Source organism: Tinamus guttatus, unplaced genomic scaffold, assembly GCF_059628265.1.
Source record: "Tinamus guttatus ecotype Peru unplaced genomic scaffold, ASM5962826v1 Tinamus_guttatus_pri_ptg000048l, whole genome shotgun sequence".
Lineage (NCBI taxonomy): Eukaryota > Metazoa > Chordata > Aves > Tinamiformes > Tinamidae > Tinamus > Tinamus guttatus.
The window spans coordinates 10,991,343-11,009,033 of record NW_028288582.1 but is presented as its reverse complement, the minus strand read 5'-3'; the positions used below and the strand labels follow the sequence as shown (position 1 = coordinate 11,009,033).

At 42.1% G+C, this 17,691-nt stretch overlaps 1 protein-coding gene across 1 annotated transcript in view; it reads left to right on the top strand.

Annotated features, from left to right (window-relative positions):
* Window positions 1-12,755, top strand: part of CUNH14orf132 (chromosome unknown C14orf132 homolog) — a 30,466-nt gene extending 17,711 nt beyond the window's left edge. The window contains exon 2 of the mRNA XM_088539710.1: window positions 12,463-12,755. Within this exon, the coding sequence (XP_088395836.1) occupies window positions 12,463-12,687 (225 nt within the window). The 3' untranslated portion in view covers window positions 12,688-12,755. The remainder of the gene's footprint in view (window positions 1-12,462) is intronic.
* The last annotated feature ends 4,936 nt before the right edge of the window (window positions 12,756-17,691 follow it).

The following is a 17,691-nucleotide window of genomic DNA, read 5'->3' as shown; positions in this document are numbered from 1 at the left end:
TTCACCATGGTACTGGTTTTGTTGTATCTGTGCTGGGGGTAATTCATTGCCTGTGAGTGAACTGCAGTGTGCAGCCTGGCTTATCTTGGCCTTTGAAGAGCAGGTTTAACATCAGCGAGCCTTAAATGTGTGGGGAGGTTGGGCTGTTAGTCCCTCCTTTCACACCAAGGCTCTGTCCACTCTCAGAAGTGCTCTTTGTTTCTTCCTCCTTCCCTGTTTAAACTGTCAGAACAAGAAGGGGCTCATGATAAAAGTGGATGAAGCAAGATTCATGATTCATACCTAAAGGTCTCCTATTCTTCTACACTGAAACCCCAGTTCTGTTCTGAAATCTGGGAAGATCTGAGCTTTGGCCTGGGGAATGATGTTCATTTCCCATCTCGTTCTTTCTAGATCTTGCAGTGGAAAGTTGAAGTTATCCAAGACTGACTGTAAAATCTTATGGGCTCTTTGCTGAACTAACTGGAAAAACTGCCTTAACATTCACAGGGATATAGGCAGACCCAATGTGAAGTGCACGAGGTGTCACTCCCCAACAGATCCCTTTCCCTGCATGTGTTGGTCATGTACCTCCTCTGGTGCCTCTAGTCTACCTGTATCTCTCTGATCATATTACTACCTCCCATGAGCCTTTCAGCAGTATGTTTTGTTCCAGAAAATTGGCCCAGGCAGCCAGGAGGAGGACCATGGCTATAACGTCCCAAGCCACAGTCAGAAGGGCCTTTGCTTTTACACACAGAGGCTAAAACAGGCACCACAACAGCCTGATTCCTCCTCATCCTGTTACAGTTACTGCCGCTGCATCTCACAGTCTGGTTCTCTTATCTCCATTGCAGGATCTAAATATCCTTTTGGAGTAAGCAGGGTGTTGGGTTTTGTGCGTATTCTTTAGCTCTGTCTTGTCACTTTTGCCTGCAAGCGGATAAACCCTGCAGCCCTCTGAAATCAGTGACATGATTGCATATGACAGTCATTAGTGGATGAAACAGAAATCTGTCTGCGAGCATCTGTTTTTGAGAGATCCAAATATAATTAAAGTTTAACCATGCCGCATTTGCTCTCTTATTTACTGGGACCCCGTCCTCCTCCTTATGGGTTGCAGTCACATTTCATATGGTCCTGAAGAGTTCTGGCTTGCTGCCTTTTGTCACTGTGTGTGTGTTTCATGCAATCATGTTTCGTATGGCAGCTCTATCAAACATTGATCAGGTCAGATCAATGAAACTCCACCTTCTTGCACGGCTACTTTTTTTTTCTGTGAAAAATCTTCAGTTTTAGGTTGTTCTCAATGTGCTGACTGTACACTGCTATCACTGGCTGTTGTAGTTCCTAAAATAAGTGAGATGGAAAAAACACAGTCCTGATCATTCTGCTTATAACTCCCTAAACTAATATTTCTGCAGTAGATGTTAGCATGAAGCTAATGCAAAGAGGAGAGTTGGGTCCAGCAAATCCCATTTCAATTTTCCTATGCATACAGTAACCATGCTATACATTCTATGCATGCATAAAGACTATCTGAGAGCAGTTGGTTGCTCACTCAGTAATAATTCTTGGCCACTGGTAACTGCAATTACTAGTTATAATTTTAAGTGAATTGTAGTTAGAGTGCCCAGAAAAGACTGGGACCTCAGTGTGCTATGCTTTGTGCAAACCAAAACTATGGAAAACCAGAGTGAAGCTGAACCATTCTGTCAAAAACCAGAAGTATATGAAGAAGAACAAAAAGAAAATGAATTAAAAAAAAAAGAAAAAAAAGGCTGAGAAATGTGAGTTTCTTAGGCAGCATCAAGCTTCGGATTTATTTTGAAGGAAGATTTTAGTCAGGTAATGAATGTGTTAGGGGGAGAGCATGTAAAAGCAGCAGGTTCTTACAGAGTGAAAAGATTTTATTTAGGTGCTGGAGAGACTTTGCATAAAAGCTACATTGTGTTGCAGGGTACAGGGAAGCCTTCCCAACCTTGTTTGGGAAACAAAACAACCTGTTCGTTTAAAATTTCTAACATGATCTCAATTTAACTTGGGTGAATGTGGTCATCTATTTTTGATTTAGCGTTGCTTTTATCTTTTTGAATATGCTTTCAGTGTACAGTTATTTGTATTACTGATGGACACATGGTATGCAGGGCACTTTCAAACTGAGAAGACACAGAAATGCTTAAAAATGTGATTTCATTCAAAAAAAAACCCTTCCCTTCTGCCATTCCTTGTATTAGTAGATTATATTTTTTAGATACTTTTGAGATAATTATTTATTCATATCTGTTTTAGGTATATGTCTGCCGCTTTTTACTGCAACTCTAAAGTTTTAAATGAAAGAAGGTAAATAAGAAGTATATTTCCATAAGAACCTGCATACATAAAAGTTTTTGATATAATCTTGGGAAGATGAGCAATGTGTGCAGTTCCCCATTGCACTGTATTGTCAGTGGAGAGCAATGGGTGTCTCCATAGGCAGATCCTGATACCTAATTTAAAATCCTAAATTTGTCTCCTTTTGACTGGGTAGTGAGCTTGTGAATGTTTTTACGGACATTGCTTCTTTGGGCAAACCAAATGAAATGAGCGTCTCTGTACTTTTTATTGATGGCTTTCCTTGTTTCTCGTGACATGTGTTGTAATTCTCTTTCTCTGTAACTTCCCATCCTGAGTCCTTGGTACCTGGCCCTGTTGCACATGTGCTTGTGCAAGACACAGAGTGGTGGTGGGCAATGCATAAGGTTCCTGGAAATGGAGATATTTAATCTAGCGTTTCATAGAATGCTGATGAACGTCTGAGGGGTGCTGGCAGTTTTGCAAGTCCTGGATATTTTCACCTTTCTACAAGAGGCCTTTACTGACAGTTCCTGTGATTTCAAAAGCCAGTCTAATCGGTGCAAAGCCTCCAGTTTCCCCACAGCCAGGCCTGTAGCACAGCTCGTTGCTCCTCAGAGAATCCCTTCATAATCTCTCCAATTTTTATCTCCTTACCATCTAGTTTCCTTACCATATGCTCATTAAGGCCATGAAGAAATCAGACTATGATATTTTACTGATGTTTAAATTGGCTTCAGTGGGGTTATAAATGAAGTCTCAACATGGGTAAAAGTATTATAATTATAATGAATGAGCTCATTATCTATCTTAATATGTAAGCTTTGGGCAGAGGAACCCAGCCAGCTTTTCACTTGTATTGGGAACTGGAGAATCAGTCACACACTAAGGTCTCCAGTAGTGAGAATGCTGGGCTTCTGCCAGGCATTTTTGAAACAATTTTCATAGGACTTGTACTAAGGGCTTCACAAAGCGGACTTGCATCTAGATGCAAATGAGGCACCTGATATTTTAGACTGCTGTACTTCCAGTAGTTGAAGTTAATTCTCACCATAAAAATGTGTGTATAGTCACACGTGCAAGGGAGTATCAGGATATGTGGGTGTACTGTCTTGCTGCGGTTTCAACCCTGTGTCTTAAAGCACCGCGATAGTCATTAGCTCTTTTGTTGTTTCGTGGCTTTCACCATCGGAAGTCCCAAGGGCTCAGAACTTCAGGTTTGAAGAAGAGTCTATGACTTTACTTTGGCTGAGAGGCCCCAGAGAAACCCGTGCAATGTTGGTGCCAGCCCCGCTGCTGATTAGACCCCTGAACTTCTCAGCCGTCCTGGTGGTGTCGGCTTTTTCCATACCTGAATTGTATCAAACTCGGGGACAATAACGTTGCTCTTCTGTTAATTGCAAGTTTCTCAAAACATTTATTTTCAAAATATTGCTCCAAAACAGTATTTCTCCAAGCTAAAAAGTCAAGTGAGTCCAAAATTCATCTTTTAGAAGACAAGGAAGAGCCACAGAAATGTGTTTGATGGAAAATCCAGAAGTTGAGTTAGGTCTACATGATACCTGGTCATTTTGGTTGATCTGTCCAAGATAACTAGTGTAATTGGTCCTCTGTCTTCTGTTTCTGGCCCCGGTCCATCTTCATCCACGGTTTTCCATAGATTTCAAAACTAAAAGAGATAGTTAGGCACAGATCCTTTTTCTTCCATTTCTCTCCTTCTCTCTGAACTGTTCCAGCTCTCCAGAGCAGTAGTGATTCTTTAGTTCAAACTTCACTGAAAATAAATGAGGAAAAAAAATAGAAAAAGCAAATTTGTTTTTTCTTTTGGCTGTCCCCTGCTCACCCTTCCGTAACACAGAAACGACTGAACGAACCCTTACAGAAATCATTTCTGGGTAGGAAAAAATTCATTCCCAAGAAAATCTGTTCCATATTCATGCCTTTAATTATCCTGAGCAGTCCCACCAACTGTAACAGTTCAAAGCACAAATATCAAATTGCAAATAGAAGTATAATAAATTATATATTGATTTGCGCTCATCCTGTGTGTGTGTGTATATATATATATATATATACACAGACAGCCACAAAGGAGTGCTACTTTGCATACACATATATAGACACACACTTGTTTAGAGTGAAGGAATCAATGTATAATTTATTGTATTTTTCTGTAATGTGCTTTGAACTGTTTGAACAGTCTTAAACATAAGCACACAAGCACAGATGGTTTGGCTCTTCTGTTTTTGTCTGGCACGATAAAGGTGTCAGCAGCTGCTGTCTAGTTGAGCCACACTTTATCATCCCTTGATGGCCTTTGTAAATGAGCAAAACTTTGGTCTTAAGAACCTTCATTTATAGGAACATATGGAATATTTGGCTCCGATGAAGGCTTTTCTCACACTTTGTTGAAGGTTTTTTGCCCCCCACAAAACAGATGGTGAAATGGGCCGCACTGATGCTCCTCTTCTACTTCAAAGCAAGAGTTTCAAAGCTTATTTTAAGGCTTTTGGGGAGTGCACTCAAATTAAGCCTACTGACCTTGCACCAAAGTGGATGGGAAAAACATGTTAATTCTCCTCCTTGGGCTCTGCTGGGGAACAGTAAATCCTAGAAGCTGGTTGAAAAGGTTGCCTGGTGGCAGTAAGTTCCAAAGCGTGCAGGATTTACAAGTGGTCTAGCTTTTTGTTTCTTCATTAAATTCAACAAATCATCCTGCCTGGAAAGCGCTTTTCTCAATAACAGAAATTCCTCTTCAAATGCTAGAAATCAGGGAACTGGCAATGTTTTTTTACATTCTAATTTAGATTCTCTTCTGTAATGTGTGCTTAGCTCGCTTGTGAGGCAAAACTGGAAGCGAATCAGATTAGCTCTTAAGCAAATTCTCCAGGTATAACCTGCTATTGAAGCATTACAGGATAGGCTATATGGACTGGACAGTCCATAGGTTGTTCAAGCTGTGTGTTGAGCCTGCTGTGCCGGCTGTGGTCCAAGAGCACGGCGGTCCACCAGATGCAGGTATTGTATCAGTTAAAGTGCACACAGCAGGAATAACACAGCATTCCTCCCTTTTCCAACACTTTGCCTGACTTCTGTGACTGCCGTCATCCCTGTCTGTAAGGCTGGCAGACCTGGGGAGTGCTGCTTGCTAGGGCTCACTGTGTGTCAGACTTCTCTTTGTGTCCATCTCACCTCAATACATTACCCTGGTTTATCATTTGGCTTGTCTGGAACTTCTGGCCAAGTAAACAAGTAGGCGTGTTTACAGAAAATAGCCTGAAGTAAGAAATGAAAGATGTGAACTGAACATCATCATCCCTCATCCCCTTTCTCCCTTGTTTTTTATTTTGAGAATTTAATGCAATGCAAAGGGAAAGAAGAAAATAGGAAAAAATGTTGGATGAAAATGATATATAGCCCAAATAAAATCCCATACATCATTGTTTTTGTCTCCTCTGCTTTTTTTTTTTTTTTTTTTTTTTGAGGGAGGGCTTAGTCTGAGAGCATACATAAACTTAAGGAAGTTAATGTGTTAATGTTGTGGATTAGGCTGAAACTGCTCTGATTTCCTTTCTTAGGCTTCTTTGTGGTTGCCTGCATGAGGGTTTATCTCTGTAAGTCATCATAAACAAATTTCTTATTCCAGTGGGCTTACACTATGTGAGGAGCACTGAACTAACTCTTAGGTAACATATCTGAGGAGAGATTCCAGGTAGCTGTCCCAAAGGTGCTGAAAACTGAGACATTTATATCATGCCATTAGGTAACAGCAAAACTGCAGTGATAGCTATTACGTTCCTCAGCAGCCAAATATATCCCAACTTGTATTTGCAGTATAACCTCACTGTGTACAACACCAGACACATGGTTTGGAAGCCTTTTGAGCCTTCATGGAATAGTAATTTCTCTGATGAAACAGAGCTAAACTATATTAGCCTGTTAGTGTGGCATAGCTTAAACCTCAGCTGATTAATGTTTCATGGGCTGTGTAGTAGGGATTGGAGCAACTATGATGATGATTTTTTTTTTATTATTCCTACCAAGTCTTTTTGTTTGTCTCAATAGAAATAAGGTGATGTCTAAAATATTTTATCTTTCTAGGCCTTGCCCCTAACACCCGCCCCTTGAGATTATTTTAGTTTTTGTCAGAAGCGGCCTGACTGCTGAATACTGAAGGGTCATTAAAAAAGTCACTGCTTTTGTCTATGCCTGGTCTGGTGTTTTAAACAATTTTTCAGTTGCAACTAGTTTTGCAGCTGTTTCTTCTGCTGCTGGGAATGACCCCTGGTTCCCAGCCCTCTCCATGAATTAATTAAAATGAGAATTTGAAGTTAACTGCATAAAGCTGTTGCACGGATCCTCCCGTTCAGAATTAGACCTACCTGTTTAATCGAATTAAGTAAGATTGCCTTAGGTCCTCTTTCATTCTGATCGTGTGTGTCGGTTAATGCATTTAAATTAATCCACTTGCAGTGAACACAGAGTAACAGCCGCGGTCGTCCCCGTGTGCCCAACCCTCGTGCTGTCAGTAGTCGGGGACGCTCGGCAAGGCGTGCACAGAAGGGTCTGGTTCTCCAGGTGTCGCCGGCGCACGGATCAGAGCAGTAAGCGCTTTGTTCACGTGCTAGGCCGTGCGCTGGCGGGGAGCAGGCCGGCAAGGCCGGCGCGTTCCCGTGTGACGCGGGACGTCAGGGAGACCCGGAGCGAGGCCGGCGCTCCGCACGCCCCACGCAGCCGCTGCAGGGATTCCCGTCCGCCCGGAACGGGCTCCTGGAAGCCCCAGCCCCGCTCTCTGTGGCTGGGCCAAGCTGGGCTTCCCACTAGGGTGGTAGGAACCGAGCGTTGCACAAATTTTCCGTCTGACTCCAAAATGAATGTCATCTCATTCCCAATGGCGCAATGCTGTTGCTAACTGATGGATTTCATGTGACGTTACTTAAGAAAACCATCAGTTTTAGAGTATCAGTGGCTGCTACCTGCCTTTCTTTTCCCCTTTTACATGAATCATATCTGCCATAAAATAGGATTTTTCTGCTAACTGGGAAGTGTATCACTTAACTATTCAAGAGCCTTGCTTTCCTCCTTATGACCCCAGAACATGCTCATGGATGTCAGTAGGAGGTATTCAGCACAGGGGGTGTTCTCATTAGCGCTTGGCATTTTGCTGTTTGCTTTTCTGCCTGTTGTTATTTAATTATTTGGATTTATAGCCATTTAGCAAGAAACATACTATTAGCGCTACTATTAGCGTGTAGTCGCTAGGAGAAGAATTTCATTTCGGATCAGAGCTACGGCAGCATCCGCTCTCGCCATCTGCTCGTGCCACGTTCCTCAGCGTCTCATTTTCCAGTTAACCCTTTGCTCGGCCTCCCTGCCCAGTGCTCTCAGGGAGGGCAGCGCACAAGCTGCACAGCTTTGCCTCAACCATGAAAACTCTCTGAGGCTAAAAGAGCTCTTCGCGTTGTCACTGACACGGGCGATGCTTTTGACTGCTGTAAATTGGTGTGGCGTTGCTTCAGCAGAGACGTGAGCAACCAGGGAAAGCGCAGAAATCATTGTGGGCTTTTCTGTCCTTAGCCTGCTGCTTAGCACAGACACCTCACAGCTCCCGTTAGCGCAGGGACTGGATGTCTCACCACCCTTAATGAAGTATCTCACGTAAGATTGTGGAGGAAGGGAGCAGCAATGTTACTTCTTCTGGGAGCACAATGACGTCAAGACTAAGGATGAGATTCATCTCACCAAAGTCAATCTACCAAAAAGATAGATTGCTGGTTGATACTAATCATCTGTGCTTGCCCTTCACCACTGGAAAGGGAGGAGCATTTTCCAAGGATGATTTGTGTCCCTCTGTCACTGGGAAACCCTTGCTGTTAAATGGCAGCAAGAGGCCGGACTAAGGAGGATGCTCAGCTCTACATGAGCGCAGGCAGAGCCTGGACAAGTTCGTGGTAGTGGAATTCTTTGAGAGTTACTGAATGCACAGAAACAGCATCTGGTTTATGAAGCTTCTATATTGAAAAGAGTTGCAGGCTTTGAGATATTAAGGGGTAGTATCAGATACATTTTTCTGTTTCTGTTCTTACCCTTTCCTAAGCCTCAAATTTGGCCACCTTCAGGGCTAGTGTACAGGGGAGATGGACTTCTTGTCAGACCCCATATGGCCGTTCCTGTGCTCTTTACTGAGGCTGTTTTAGTAACGAAAAGGGAGCATGCACATTTAGTAAGAGAGAATTGCTGCAAACAGAAAATTGGCAGTAAGGTTTGTTTCCAGATCTACGGTGAAGTGCTACTGACCTACAAATAGAAAAACTGGCAGTCAGTTTTAGACAAGGAGCCTGTGCCAGGTGCTGAATGTCAGTGCTTTATCACAGGTCACTGCAAGCCTCTCGGAGACTCAGATGAGCTGTTTCACCATGTGTTCCTCTCAGATGGAGAAAACAGCCTTTTTGAGCCTTATACTGTTTAGGATTCAGGCCTGACGTGGTTTGCAGTGCGTGTGTAGCTGTGCTGGTTTACGGATGCTGCCTGCCTCTGTGACAGCACCATGTGGACTAGCAGTGTGGGAGCTTGTCAGCACAAATAACTCAGGGTGCAGAACTCATGACCCACAAACCAGATATCACTCATCAGAACAGTTCTCGTGACCTCTCACCATCTTGGGCACACATACACATACATCTTTCTTACTGCCTATATGTGGACCGCTGCAGTGAACATACATTCACGTTTTGATTGCCTCTGTGGTGGCTGTTCCACCTAAGGGCACAATTGGTCTAGACCTAAGGGCTGGTTCCAATAAAATGGTTTGCTAAAGAGACAAGTACCTCAGACTGAGCATCTTGTTGCCGGTGCTCATTCTTTGCTACAAAGATCTCTAGTATCTCCATAGCTGTTAGATGGGAACGCTGCTGCATAAATCCACTTGTCACGTGTTTGAAATCAGCTTTGTCTTTTCTGGCACTCCTTAAATAAAAAGCAATTCTGATTCAGCTGACCAGTGTTTTTCTTACACAATCCCGAGCCATAAAAAGGTTGGTGGATTGGATTCCAAACATCATTAAGCCAGGCTTGTTGCGAAATTGATAGTTTTGTTTTCTTTAAAGCACTTGATGCTGAAACTGGAAGCAAAAATGATGTAGAGGAAATGTATCAAAGTTGACTTTTGCAATTTCCTGTTTGGTTTCTTGCAAAATATGTTTGTTTAATCCTATTTGATCTCAAGGATAATCTTATTTAATGTGGATTAGGTAATACAGAGTAGCCATCGTGGTACTTCATCATTCACTTTTTCATTTTGAATGTGACGTGGTATTTTCTAGTTCAAATTAAATCCGTTTAGTGGTCAGCTTTGAAAGATAGACCATCTTTTACAGCTCTCTAAAATGCCATGACTAGCAATCAAATAAAAGCCACTTGATCCTTAGGATGCTCATGTGCTGCTCAGTCTTTGTAGGTTGCAGGCAGCACCATGGTTGACATGGTTTATCCTCTGATTGCGTCCTGCTCAACTGCCTTCATAGCACAGGTCCCACCAGCAGGAGGGGGTGCAGCACCAAAGGGAAGGCTTGCTGGCAGAATCAAGGTGAGATGCAGGAATTAAAGGATAAACTCTTGAAGGAGAGTGATTTTTCCCATCTGAGTGGGTATTGGGCATGGTAGTTCATAGCCAATGGCATTTAGTGTTGAAGGCAGCTCTCCGTGATGTGGCCACAGGAAGGCAAGGCTGGTTCCTCTATTATTCATAGGCCATGGTAACTCCAGCAGTTTTGTGATGCTGTTAGCACTAACTGTGCTACTCCTGCTACTACAGCAGGAAGGGCTTTTATTTAGCCTGGGGCGTTCAGCTTGGCAGAGTCCAGTGCTCTCTGACCAGCTTCTTTTAGGTATTCCACACAAATGGCGAGTGCAGTGTTTAATATAAAGGTTTACTTTAAAGATACTTGATGTTACATGGGATTATTGATTTAGCAGAGTGATGCAGCGATATTCTGAAATCACAAGGGTACACTTACTTATACAGTTGAATCACAATACCGGTGTGATTGCCATTACTGGCCTTTATAACGTGCTCACTGTCAGGATGCTGGGTGTCCCAAATTGCCACCAGGAAAGAATATATGGGGCTGAAGCCAGCTCAAGCCCATTGCTCCCTTTGAAATGTCTTTGCTTCAGGTTTGGTACTCTGTGTTGGGCTGAACCATGTATATGCTTCCCTCGTGCTAGCCTGACTGATCTCAGGGAAACATTCACATTCTTTTGATCAAACCAGGAAGACGTTGCAGCAGGAGCGTGGTTTGTTGTTGTTGTTGGGGGGGGGGTTTGTTTGTTTTTAGGAGAACAATACACTATATCTATCCAGGAAGCTATCAAAGATGATGATTTTTGGTTGCAGTTTTGAAGGGAAGAGGTTTGCAGATGTGTGGGAGACGTGGGATAAGGCAAAAAGGTGCTTGTTTGAAATTTAACGTGTGGGTAAGGGAATGTGTTGAGTTCCTATAAACCACATGGAAGTGGGAGGTGATACTGTGCCATGATGAGCAGATGACTAAGGTGAGAATGGGTCATGAATGTGAAGATAGGGTTAGAGTTCAGATGCCAGTGAAAAGGAAAGGGAACCTACCCAGTGTGTGAAATGGGGACAGGTGATTGATATGATCAGAGGTCCTTTGCTAGGGCTCCCAGCTGGATACAGGCAGGACAGAACTGCTCATGTTAGGACCAAAAGTATGGCGGTGCCCTCATTACTGGAAAAGATGAGTCAGTCATTTTAGTCAGTGCTCAGCCAGCAAAGCCCTTATGGAGCGTTTACATTTCAGGTAAATGAACTACCTGGCAGAGGTAGTTGGGACACATGACCCTTTTTTTGTACACTGGTTCTGACACTGGTTTGGTCAACCTGCTACAATGCTCTGGGTTTTTAGTTACGAATATGGAGAGACCTGAGGCTTTAGGAGCCCCCTTGGTATTCCTACTCTTCTTGCAGTACGTAACAGTTGTGGTTTCTGAGGTTGCTCAGCAGATTTTAGACTTTTTTTTTTTTTTTTTTTTAACGAGTGTGTATGTCACAGGAATCTGCATCTAAGTAAGTAGTGAGGCTGCTGTTCTGCAGGTCATTCCGAAACTCTATGTCCTTGAGCTGCAGGTGACTGCAGAGGCTGGGCTCTGAAGCAGGGCAGATGCTCCCAGACCTGCATTCCTAAAAGTACAAGAAACCATATGAAAGCAAAACGCTTTTGTGGGAGCCTTTTCTTAGAAGTGGTAGACAGTCCTGGCTCTGCAATACCTAACCTTTTCCTGCTCGAACAAGAATTTTGTGCTGCACTGAGGTTAGGAAGACAACTGAAACCTGCATGAGGGCAAAAGTAAAGGATTCCTTTTTAATTTTGTTTCCATATTCTTATGCTGAATTACTGCCATCCTGCTGAGAAAATCTGGTGCTTTATACTTCCTAATAGGAGTTGTCTGTGGTGCAAAAGGTGTTTGTTAGAAGCCTGACACTTCCTTGCTGTGGAGTATACCTTGTTGAGGGTCTTGCCTCTCATAGAAGTTTCCTGCTGTTTAAGCTTTTGAGTCCTGCATCTTTGCAGTGGTGTGTTTTGCAAATGAAGTTAGTGCATTGCACACACACCACCTCTTTTACAGTAACAACTTCTGCAACAATGTCCATATAAACCAAGGGTTTGCTTTTGAGCCATGCATGACAGGGGAATGAACTCCCTGCATCAATTCCTCTTTCAGTGCAGCATGAGCCCACTGCTGGTAATCATTAGCTGCAACACAGATGCAGTGCTTTAAATATGCCTTTTCCTATAGGAATGCTTTATGGAGACTCTTTTTAAATCTATGTAATTATTTAGGTTGATTTAGAGTGTGCTAGCTCTGTATAAATTACATGTAGTATTATTGGTTTTGTGCAATAATATGGATTCTAACAGCAATAGACATTTGATGCAGAATGTCCATGAAAGTTATAGAAGATATAGTGTAAAATACATGTGTGTGTGTGAGGTTCCCGACAGCTTAGCACCATGTACATGAAATAATAATTTTGCAGGTTGTCTAGTGGTTTCTTTTTTTAATGGCTTCAAGACAAAGCAAATAGAGACATGAGGCTTTAATCTAATTTTGCTGTGTGTTTCTTCACAGCTTCCTGTTATGGGAGGAGCCTTTATGGACTCACCCAACGAGGACTTTAGCACAGAGTACTCCCTGTTTAACTCATCTGCCAATGTCCATGCAGCTTCTTCCATGCAGAATCCGCCAGAAGAGACATCCCGTTCTTCAAATGATGCCATATTACTATGGATTGCCATAATTGCAACAATTGGAAATATTGTGGTTGTGGGAGTGGTGTATGCCTTCACCTTCTAGGATGACTGACACTCTGACCATGGGAGGCGAAAATAACTGCAGCAGTATTTGTCCTGTGTATGTATGTATGTGTGTATATATACATGTATATCTATATAAATACATCTAGGTAGGGACTTTGTTGATTAAGTGCTACCACAGTCATGGAAATGAAGTGCAAATTAATCACCTTGAATCTTGATGGCAGAAAACTTGGTTGCAATTGCAAATTGTAGGGAGGTGAGAGCTTTAATCATGACCAGAGTCAGTGTGCGTTTTGTATAGAAATATAATGAAAGAGAGGCCAGTGTGGATATAATAAATGCAAAAAATAAAGTGAGATTTATACAGACAGTCCTTATTTTGTACTGTTTAGATTTTTTCTAGCAGCTTTTCTGGGTTTTGTCAGCTTTTCTTGTGTGTTTTTTTTTTTTTTTAAACTGCACTTTATAGGTATAATGCTGGATGAAACTACTCTTTTTTTTTCTGGGCAGCTCAGTTTTTCAGATGGAGTAATGTTAGTCATTGACTCAGAACTGAGAGACTACACATTTATCATGTGAATCTAGAGCACATACATACACTTTGCTATGCTCAAAACAAGCTGTGAGTCTGAAAGCTCTGTGCAGGCACATCTAAACTATCTAACCTTTCCCTTCTACTATTAATTACTAGATATGAATTGATGCTCACCCTGTCTGCTGTTTCCAGGAGGGGGCACAGCTATTACCAGGTATGACTGTCTGCTGCCCATCTGCTCTCCAGGAGATGGAGTGTTAAACAGAGCAGCTACCAGTTCTGTCCAGGACATTGCAGTGACAGCAACGGTCCTTAGGTGTGTCCCTTCCAGAAAATAAAGGCCAAATACCATGTTCTTCAGCTCATTATGTTTTAATCTAGATTTCCCACAGAAACCATTATATTGGTGAACCAAAGCAATGTGAGGAAACTGTGAAGTCTAGCTAACTGCAAGTGATGTCTATAAGAAGGATACAATTGAAAGGAAGATTAGACATTTTTACCCTTAGTGAGGAAGTGAGTGCACAGCTCAGGAATGTGCTGAGGTATAAATAGCATTAGATATATATAATGGACATATAATAATGGTCAGATTTGAAAATGCTTATATTTAAATACTAATATGCCTCTGGGTTCTATGAGGTTCCTGGAATTGATTTTTATATAGCCTACTTTAGATAACTCTACTTAATCATCTGGATTTGTAACTGTGTTTTCATTGTATTATTCCCGTAAGCAGTTGCCTTTTTAAGAGCTGTAGTTTCAAAACAGGCTCCAGCCTTTTTTGCTTCAGAGATTATAAAATCTTCAAGGAAGAAAAAGATCACCTATGGTGGAAATGTCTCTCTTCCCCTTTAAAAAACAAACAAGAGCACATAAGCTATCTGAGCTTTGAGAGAGCAGCAGGTAAATCCTTTCTCTTAGCCCACATGTACTGTAAAGGCTTCCTTTCTCATACAGCTCCTATCCTGATTCCAGAATACCTGGGCTGTTGGTACAGAAACTACTTTTGACACGTGTCTGCCACTGAACTTACTTAAGGCTGGACTAAGAGCTGCCAAAGGTATAGGAAAGTTTGGGGTTCCTTTTTTTCGTCTTCAAAGCAGTTTTCCTGCAGGGCTGGTGGAAGGCTACTTTAATTAAAGCAGCATGCCCTAAAATCAGTATTTATTATCACATATATATTTACTGTGGATGTTTTTTCCCCTTTCTGGGAGCTGGCCTTCAAAGCTGTCCTGATTCGAGGGTAGCAATTTGCTGCCTCACAGTTGAGCAGCTCCCTGGAAGGCTGTGGGAGCTCTCCCAAGGCTGCAGCTCTGCTCCAAACCTGCTTTCCTTGGCACAGACCACGCGTCTTCTCCAAATGGTCCACAGCAGCCTGTGTGATTGTGTGCTCCTCCACTGGATGGGGATCATGGAACAGGATGCAGACAGAGCTGGCACAAGGGAGAAGGTCAAGTTATTTGCAGGGTAAGGAAAATCCTGACAGCTCACTGGAGCTACAGAGCTCCTATGCTTTATTTCTCTGTTTGGAGGCATTATTTTGTGAAAGAGGCTGATGTCAGAAGAGGTCTGCACAGGAAAGAAGTTTGAGAAACTTGAGTTTTATCTTGGCTGATAAAACAGCTGAAGTCTTAAGAATAATATGAAAATGGTAACTTTCACTACCCTAAAATATCTATTTTCTTCTTCATACACAGAGGTTGTTAAAAGAGCAGGGAAGCTGTGTAAGATGTGTAACCTCCTTTTCTTACACTCCTATCATCTCAGTAAAAAAATAAAGCAGTTATGTGCCCAGTTTTGAGAGAGCCTGCAAGACAGCTTCCAGTGCAGAACCAAGTAGGACATGGTTTGGTGTGCAAACGTGCAAGACAATGAGAATATTGTTTAATGTGCTGTCCCCACAGCTTTCAGATATTCCATTGCCTAGGGAACTGTATCACTTACTCATGGCCTTTTCTTCACTTCTTCAACAGTGCGTCTAATTATGGCAGATCTTGCAAGCACTGCTTTTGCATGGAGAAGAACAAAACATGATTAAAAACAGTTTGACAATACGGTAATTACCCAACGGGATTATTCTACTACTTAATGAATTTGCCAGGAAAGTGTTTTCTGTAAATTACTCAGAATATTAATCTAAGTGCAATTAACAATGCTTGCATTTCTCTTCCAAAGCACTGGCTCAAATTCTTCACCCATGGAGTGTTTGAGAGGGAACAGCAAAGAACCTCCCTTCTGCTAATGAAAATGAGCGTGACACATTCATGTTGCTTTTCCCAATGAAAGTGCCCTACTTTCATGTGATATTGATAGTAATGCAGAACTGCTGGAAAACAACAAGTTCTGCCTCCCTCATCCAGATCATCCTCATACATATTTTCATCATTAGAGGTAGAATTGTCAAGAAGGCCCAGATAGAAGTTTAATTAAAGTAATTGGTCTGACAGGCTGAAATGGAAAACAGGGTGCAAGCAGCAAGCACATGCATTTGCTGTCTCACAGCACTAATTATGCTGTTTTTCTTGTTAATATTTTTACAATGCAAGTATATTACTGCATGCAAGAGTCTCTACAGCTGACATATTGTCAGGTATATTAAAGATGAGATTCTGTGTCCCTAAACTGCAATAGACAAAACTCGTTCAAACTTGGATCCATCGTTGATGCTGGCAACATACTTAGCATTGGGCTGTACAATTAAGATAGAGCCTTCCTTCTGGGTGTCACCTTCCCACCTGACATGCTGTGAACACTTGTGTCTTTTGGGGAGTAAGGGAATGTTTAAATCTGACCACTGCAAAAGACACCCATCCATCATTAAGAAAGGTTATAGAAGCAACAGCAGGCAATGGAGAAGGAAATGAAAGGTGGAAGTTTCGCAGGCATGGGAAGAGTGTTACTACTAATTTTATGCAGGTACATGTTATGCCCCCAACAATTCCTTGCAACCAGGCAGTTGGGAAAGTGCTGTCACCCTCTCTCAGGGGTGATGAGGAGGCCCAAGCACACTCCCCACAGCTTTTCTCTGAAGCTCTTCTGCAAAAGCAGAAGAGGCTTCTGTACTTGGCTAAGCACTTCATGCCACTTGCAGATAAAAATCTGTAAATAAAAGAACCTAACACAGATAACCCTTAAATGCTACTGAGCTGAATTTATTCTATACTAGACAAAACAAGTATTTTGTGCAGTATTAGACCCCTAATATATTGTGAACATGTTACAAGCACAAGCAATAGTACCTGTGCTCTGCAAAGTTAATGAGTTGTGAGAAGCAGGAAGACAAACTGGATGCCCTAGCGTGTCATTCCTAGCGGTGGCCTTTAAATACACCAAAAAAAACGAATTATATCTTAAGATTTTTTTTTTCACTCTAAGCAGCCAGGAGCTAGACGAGACAGCTGCACGGCCATCACAACAAAGAAGCTGGCTGGGTTTGGAGCAAAGACGTGTTAGGAGAGTTGAGCAGGGAAGCTCGCAGAGCCAATGCTCCAGTGCTTCATCTCCAGGGCTAGGGGATCTGCCCTTATCACCATCATAAACACACTCTTAAAATAAAATGAGGACGTATTTCCATGTCAACATGTTTGTGAAACTGAAAAAAAAAAAAAAACTACAGCATTGGCCTTCCAATCCACTCATGCATAGTATGCTTAGCCATTTAACTGGGAGAGTGAGCTGATAATTACCTCAAAAATAATGAGTCTTCCCTCTCTGAAACTCTTGTTTGCAATGGGACTTAAAGGCAGTCAACAACCCACCAAATTGCTGCATCCCACCAAGCTGCTGAGCAGTCTGCTATAACAAGTCCCAAATCAAGAGAGATTAGAGCCAGCAAGCTATTATAGTCTGATCCCATACATCCATTTCAGTTAAAAGAAAATTTCTCCTTTGTGCCTGGGAGTAAGCCAAATCAGGAGACTTTAGGTTGTTATATATTTTTTCTATTATTAGAAGCTTTGTTTTACTTTTCTGGTTCTTAATATTCTTTCAAATTTCTCTGCAGGCTGCAGAGACATTAATTTCATGTAGCTCTGCCCTTTTATATCATGTAATTTTACTGAGCTTCCTGTGGCTGATCACAGAGCAGAATCTGGAAAATTACTCTTTTTAAGCATGATTTCTATTATTAAGAGCAACAGGCCAAAAATCAAAATCCTAGCTGAGGCAGCTTGTGTGCTTTTAAAGCTTTCAGAGCTCTGAAGAATGGGATTTCATCTGGTTAATTCTCAGAAAGAAGAAGGGCACCCAGGTCTCTGATGATAATGTCAGACATCAGGATTCTGACAAGCAGAGCACAGCGCTTCATTAGCTCCTATTCTGGCCTTGGCAGCCCTGCTGACTTTCTGGGCACAGAGTCTGAGCTGAGTTTAAGTGAACAAACTGTCAGGTACAGCTCGTCCTTCCTCATTTTACAGCTTGCTAAGCCTCAGAAAAACAAGTGTTTATTCCATTAGCAGAAGAGGAGCCAGAGCTCAATATTCTATTATTAGGCATATTTTATCA